Source organism: Gobio gobio (genome assembly GCF_949357685.1).
Source record: "Gobio gobio genome assembly, chromosome: 22".
In the NCBI taxonomy this organism is placed as follows: Eukaryota; Metazoa; Chordata; class Actinopteri; order Cypriniformes; family Gobionidae; genus Gobio; species Gobio gobio.
This window is the reverse complement of record NC_137118.1, coordinates 40772586-40779934: the sequence shown is the minus strand read 5'-3', so window position 1 is coordinate 40779934 and position 7349 is coordinate 40772586. Positions and strand designations below refer to the sequence as shown.

The 7349-nt window shown below is 40.4% G+C and overlaps 1 protein-coding gene across 1 annotated transcript; it reads right to left on the bottom strand.

Annotated features, from left to right (window-relative positions):
* Nucleotides 1-513: 513 nt before the first annotated feature.
* Nucleotides 514-3714, bottom strand: nr2f1b (nuclear receptor subfamily 2, group F, member 1b; the record flags this gene model as incomplete). Its single annotated transcript, XM_079803752.1, has 3 exons — nucleotides 514-788; nucleotides 2285-2812; nucleotides 3309-3714. The coding sequence occupies 3 exons, from the start codon at nucleotides 3712-3714 to the stop codon at nucleotides 514-516; spliced, it is 1209 nt and encodes a 402-aa protein (XP_079659878.1).
* Nucleotides 3715-7349: the final 3635 nt, after the last annotated feature.

The following is a 7349-nucleotide window of genomic DNA, read 5'->3' as shown; positions in this document are numbered from 1 at the left end:
ATAGCGAGAAAAATACACCAATAACATTTATTGTCGAGCCTCAGAAAAACATAACCGTAAGTGCTGTGGTTGATTGTTTAGATCATGTGTAGGCCTACAGGAAGTTGATGAGCAGGAAAATAAATACAGCAAAATAAATAAAGTGTTAAATCCATTGTCTCCGCGAAACAAACGTGGTGTTTTGTTGAACGTTTTTAGGGTAACATCAAGAGTGGTTTTATTTCTGTTATTTTGGGGGAAAGCATATCCCCTCGCATAACTAAATTAATGCATTTTGCATTTGATTGAAAAAATATGGACAATTACACTGTATGAGTCAAACGTTATTTTATAAAGTCTTTATGGCACATTATAATGCTTGACTGTTAAAAGTAGGAGAAAGAGAGGAAAGATATCTTCACGTTTTCACAAATATCATTGCTATGTAAATCGACACTGAGTGAGAGAGATTTCAGAGTTTCATCCACGTTACGTTTTTTATGTCTGTAAATGCTCACCATCTTCATCTCCCTCTCACTGAATGGACATATAGGGCCAGTTGAAACTGCTCCCAGATAGCAGCATATCCCTGATGAGCGTCTCGATGGGCGTTTTACCCACCAGTCGAACGAAGAAAAGCTGTTCTATGACTGAGGAGGAGACCATGCGGAGCGCGGGGAGTCTCAGCAGCAGCTTGCCGAAGCGCGTGGGCTGGTTCGGGTACTGGCTCCTCACATACTCCTCGAGCGCACACTGAGACTTCTCCTGGAGACCTTCTATATGCGGCACGTCTGAAAGGCCGCATGCATCTGCATACAAATGCAAACTCGCGTCATTCAAAAGGATAGCATCTCTGACATATACATATGCACACACTTCTGGTGTTATTTATCACGATTGTGCGTAATGGTTCAGACTGCAAGAAATAGTAGTGAATTTATTTTCTTAAAATCTAATTGAGTCGTTTAAAAAGCCTAATGCATTCATTCAGTAGCCTATACACATATTTTCCTTTCAAGAAAGCATTCTCCATATTAAACGATACCATGTGCGTTTAAGTTTAATTTCTTAATGTTTATGTTATGTAGGCTACCTATATCGATGAAATAGAAGAAATGTAGGTACAACGAATTACTGAAACGAATTAAGCACTGGGTGTTGCATTATATGTATAGGATATATTCAAAAAAGTTGAATAGAAATGTCTTAGCTAACAACAACAATAAGAAACTCCTCGAGATCGAAATACACTGTATTTTATGTAGGCTAGTAACGTTAACTTAGCCTCTCCATTTCCATGGAATGGGACTATTTAACCAGCCAATTAAAACTATTTTTGGAGTATTACACTAGCGATTTAGTATTCTTCAGTAAGGTTTATACTTTAGGAAGTTTGACATCAGCGTGTGACTTTTAGAGGGTCTACTTTTTCTGTCAGTACTAGGCCTATTATTCCTGGGCGCATTCGGGTCAACATAAATGTCTTGTGTCGCATTAGCAAACAGTCTAGCGACATTTTACACAAAACACACAATATTTTTTTAATGGTAGGGCTATATTTGTGGTGTGTAAATGTATAATATAATTAAAAGTAAAATTACTTATGGTTTGTCGATATGTCGTCTCCCATATGATCCTAACTGAAACGGAAAACGCTCGAGCGGCGTGCTGTTGCTATAGTAACCCCATAGACTGAGCGAGCTTATGTTGTTTAGCACACTCTGCCTAAAACTTGCAGTGGAACTTTGCTGGTTACTTAAACATTGTTTTGAAAACATTGTGAGGGAAATATATATATAGCTATATATGAAAACAAAAATATGTTTGACCTCGTTTGGGGGGTTCAAGTAGTAATGGGGAATGGCTTGGGGGCGGTTAACACGCGAAGCTCGATTTAATTCACATTTGTGAATTATATATTTAACTCTAATTTTTTTGTTCACATTTGAAGACTAAATTAAATATTTGTATGACTACCTATACAATTAATTGTCACACCAAAAGAAACATTTAAAATTATAATTATAAAATTACAACATTTTTTATTAGAACTGATGAAACTTGTGTTAATGTTTAACAAGAATGGGTTATTATTGAGTAGGCTAATGCTCAAAATAATAGCCTACTGTTAAAAAACATAATTTTTAAACAACCCTTAATCTGATTGTGCGAAAATGGTCATTTTGACAGATTAATAGTCCATTATTTGAAACAAACATCGCGGAACAAATAGGATTATCTTATTGACACGCTCATTAAAGTGTACAATAAGTTTGCTCGATCTTGAATCATGATTCGGGCCTACCTGAGGTGAACAGCACTATTGCTTTGGCACAGCTGTACTCGGCGGAGTCCACCTGCAGGGCCTTCAGTTTCTCCACCTGCTCCTGGAAGAATCGGATATGATCCATGAAGGCCACGACTCGATCCGCGGTCATTGGGGACGCGTGAAGTCCTGCGGCGGCGAGGAGAGGAGCCACATGGAGCGGCATGGCGCACTGCGCCGCGTTCAGAACAAAAAGTTCACTCCAGGTGAGTCTGAGGAGAGACACCTGATCTGTGATTTGCAGGTCAGGAAAGAAAGGGATGTTCCTTGCCCATTCCACCGCGCTGAAGAGCAAACGGGCCGCCAGCTCGCAGATGTTCTCTATGCCCATGATGTTACCGGACTGCATGCACTGGTTTCCATATCGTGAGGCTGGATATGGTTCGGCCCGAAGCAGGAGGGATATGTATCCGGATAGGTAGCATTGGCCATTCAGGGGGTCTCCGTTGACCAGCGCGTAATGGCTCGGGTTCGGCTGGTTCGGTGGCATTCTTCCTCGCTGAACCGCTATCAAAACAGGAGGAGATGGAGAAGAAATGTGCATGCAAATAACATGTAATGTTATGAATAAACTCATCTCTCACTCTACTGTCTGTATGTAATAAAATCTATCTATCTAACAATGTTTACACAATTAAGTGCAATCTAACATGAACACATAAGACTGAAATAAATTACTCCTAATATTTTATGCATTTTTACACTACGGCAATACACTAAAGCAATGCATTGATACAATACAGTAACTTTTCCTGTTCAGTGATTGATTGCTAACTCTTGAGTTATTTTTAATTATAAGGTATTTTATGTACAAATTCGACAAATCTTTAATTGTATTGCTTTTAAATTATGGGCAAGCTGGTATAAAGTTTGTTGTGCTGTATTTATTATATTAGTTGATAATATAGCTACAAATAGCCTATAGCTATTATTTTAAAATGTCTATATTTGTATTATTATGATCTCTTTTTTCTACAAAAGACGAAACCCACTGAACACTCACCTTCGCGTCTCATGCCCACTTTCAGGCATTTCTTCAGGCGGCAGTACTGGCACTGGTTCCTGTGGTGCTGGTCCACCGGGCAGCTTCTGTTGGCACGGCACGTGTACGTTAAGTTCCGCCGAACACTCCGCTTGAAGAAACTTTTGCATCCCTCACACGTGAACTGTCCGTAGTGCTTCCCGCTGGATTTATCCCCGCAAACAACGCACTCAATGTGCTGCTGGTTCTGCGCTGAGTTCTGCCCTTTATCCTCCGCGGAGGGAAGTCCGGTGTTTGGAGAGTGCGCGTCTGCGCTCAAGCGGTGGTGATGGTGGTGGTCTCTTCCCGGTCCGCTCTGATCATCCAGAGATCCCCCCGGTGCCAGTTCCTCCTGCGGATCTCTCCACACGCTCACCACCATGGCCATGGCTGGACTGCGAACCTTTTACGCGTCTTCTCCAGAATTATTCAAGATGAAGAAGGCCGGTCGCGTTTTACCCATGCAGGAGATGCAACTGATGTGGAATGCGCATCGAGCAGACTGAAGATATGTGTCCAACAAGTTCAGACAGCAGAGCAGATCGCACATCAAAAATCACGCCGATTTAAGGAACTCCGTGTTGGTGATGTCTGTGTGCGTAAAAGGGACAATCGGAAACCCCAAATGAATCAGATCCGAAGGGAGCAAAGACGCGGCGTAGCGCAGCCTTCTGTTGGCATGATTGACATGAGCGTGAATGGAAGATTTCTACTCTAACTAAAAACGGCCTTATTTGGAGTATCCGTACACACAGTGCTGAACGGACTCAACTTTGGCATGATGGGGATCCAAATGACCACACCTTACGCGCTTCAGAGGTGGTCTATCGAATGGTCTGTATTAAAGTCCCCATCAGGTATTAAAGCACAGAAGTGGGCGGCTCCTTTAAGCTCGAAAGCTCTGTTTGATTGGCCATTCATCTCACATCCTTCCAAAGGCGGCTGGATGCAATTATGTGCTTCGAGTCACTTTTTGCCAACACTGAGACTTTTATGCGTTTGTATTTCTTCTCACACTGGAGAGGAATAGGATTTTAACATTTTAGCTATTCAAAAGATAGATTATACTTTTTTTAAAATTCAATCTGCATGCTATGATCATTTATCATATTGGCAATTGATTATTACGACAGATTTAATCTTATGCTCACACAAGTGTATACAAATAGAAGGACTGCCACCTAGTGTGGAAAGAAGACAAACTATAATATGAGAAAAAAGCAGTCTGGTGATGCATTAATATACACGTAATATAATATATATTTTTAATTATTTATTAAAAAATACTATTTTATTAAATAATTATTGTTTTTTACACGTGAACCACCAAGGTATATATAGGTATTACACAATTATTATTAATAACAGTGATTGCACTTCCAGCAGCAACTATACTTCTCATGCATAATTCAGTGAGTTCAAGGGTCAAAGTTTTGCTTTGAGTTGCTGGTGAACCTCAAGGCTCGGGATGGAGCAGGATCACATGATTGGTGGTATGTTTGTGAACAGGTTGTAAGAGCTGCAGGTTAAAGGGTCAAAGCGATACAATGAGCAAAGACAAGGACAGAGCCCAGGGTCAAAGGTCAAAAGTAGGGTCACTACTCCAAAAACAATGTGCTTGATTCAGCTAAGCATGTGTAGCTTCATTTTTCTATTCATTTTTGTCAGGAATACCAAATTGTTCTAGTGCTATAGTTGTTTATTAGTTGCTCTATTAAACTATTAATTAATCAAAAACGTCTAATAAAAATGAAAAATGCATTGTTGTACTAGGATCACAAAGTAACTTTTCCTGTTCAGGGATTGAGCGCAGGCTTACCTCAGGCGCCTAAATCACAGCGGTCGACACTAGTGCTGGCCCTTCATGTACCAAGAGGGCCACAGAGGCTCAGGGGCAGCGGGCGGTGTCAAAGGGCATCGCATTTCACATGCAGATGTGTGACCTCTCTGACCTCTGGAAGGACTGAGCTATTTGGAAGCCAAATGCACGCAGCTGGATCTCTGACAGACTGAAATGTAGGCTACCCCAGCACACCTGGATGATATAAAGTACTTCTATTACGTATGACACAATCCCAGATGTAGCTCATTGATTTATGACCGTTTGGACTGATATTGATTAGCAGTGACTCTCTTAGCACTGGTAGGAAAATAAACAACTTGCTGTCTTCTTAAGCTCACTAAGCGTTGAGATTCAGGTATCAACAGTGTCTACGTATGAGAAAGTGGGTCCTTGACTGCAGTTTAAAAGAATTGAGTTTCAATAGAGGGTCAGGACCTCAACGTACCACCATTAAACACAGTTCAGTGCTTTTGGCACTTGAAATAGTGAGATAGTTACTCCTGGGTCTTTCTAAACCTAAGTCCTGGGTTATCTTGTTTCTGCTCATACTTTACCCAGGGTTACAATTAAAGGCACAATATGTAAGATTTTTGGATTAAAATATCCAAAACCCACTAGAACAATGCTATATATTTTGTTGACTTACATTATCTCAAATGTTTCCAAGAATGCTTAAATCCAGAGAAATAAGCGATTTTAACCAGGACACAGACCGTGTCCGTGCGCCGCCTATTAATGACATCATACCTGCGTTACCCTCGATTTTCAGTGTTATTTTGTAGAAAACATGGAAACACCAAAGACGCTTGTATATAATATGTGTTTTATTAGAATGGTGAGTAACTGTTTGGATACATTCATCGACGGAAAACTAATCATTGTTGTATAACTCAACACAGTTAAGGTCCTTTCGCACTGGACGCTAGCCTAGAAATCTAGATGCCCGCTAGCGGCAGCAAATGTAATTTGTACCCAGGGTAGTCTAGCAACTCTCCGTTGGCGTGCGAGCTGGAAAAAACAAACTCTGGTCAGGCCACTCACATCGTGTATAGAGTCGGTGGGCGGGCTTAACATAATGACGGCAGAGTTGACGTGGTTCCGCGTGCTGCTTGTAAACAAAGAAGCTGGCGAACAGCGGTCTTTCGAATCGGCTTTGGCCGCGACTCTGGAAGACTTGGAGTTAAGCTTTTCTTTGAGAAAAGAACAAAGAATGGGACTGAAGTCATTCTTAAGAAAGGAAGATGTGTTCAGAGTTTTGCCGACAGGATACGACGAAAGTTTAATCTATCAACTAGCTCCGCTTCACCTTCTTCAATCAGTGATGCCAGTAACGCATTACTCTAATCTGACTACTTTTTTCCAGTAACGAGTAATCTAACGCGTTACTTTTCCAAACCAGTAATCAGATTAAAGTAATTTATCCAAGTCACTGTGAGTTAATATTTTAGTCATTTTCCTTAGTAAAAATATATATTTTTGCTTTCTTCTTGCGTCTCGGGGAGAGTATTTATATTAAGTGAAGTCAAGATAGACTGTCTTTATTACATTTTTTATTAAAGCATGTATTTTTTTTCAGGAAATATTTTTAAATTTCCATTTAAAATGTCAGGAGATACATTGTTGACGTTACTGTTAAAAATGTTGAGTGTTGGCAAAAACGGTTATCATTTCTATGTTGAGGCAGCAGGGGTGTTGTCGGCAACTGCTGAATGTAACTAATAAAGTAACTTGAAATCTAACTTAGTTACTTTTAAAATCAAGTAATCTGTAAAGTAACTAAGTTACTTTTTAAAGGAGTAATCAGTAAACAGATTACTAAGTAACTGTGGCAACACTGTCTTCAATGCTCTGGTTGGTTGTAGCGCTATCCTATTGCGTGCAGAGGGAATTTGAAAGACAACCGTTTATCCCGCCCCTCGGATTGAGCCCTGATAATGGTGTGTTCCCAGACCCCCAACATCTTGATGTGGGTCTGGCTTGTCAGGCTAACAGGACGTGATTTTGACGCGCGAATAATTCGCGTGATGGTTTTATTTTTTGATCAGCTGTTTGTGTAATGAGTGCTTCCACACCGAACGCAAATGTGCTACGGCAAAAAAACAACGTTAATTTTTTTCGCTTCGATGTCGATTTTTTTTGTACTCTAGCGGCGACAGAAAAGGCTTCAACCAATCACATAC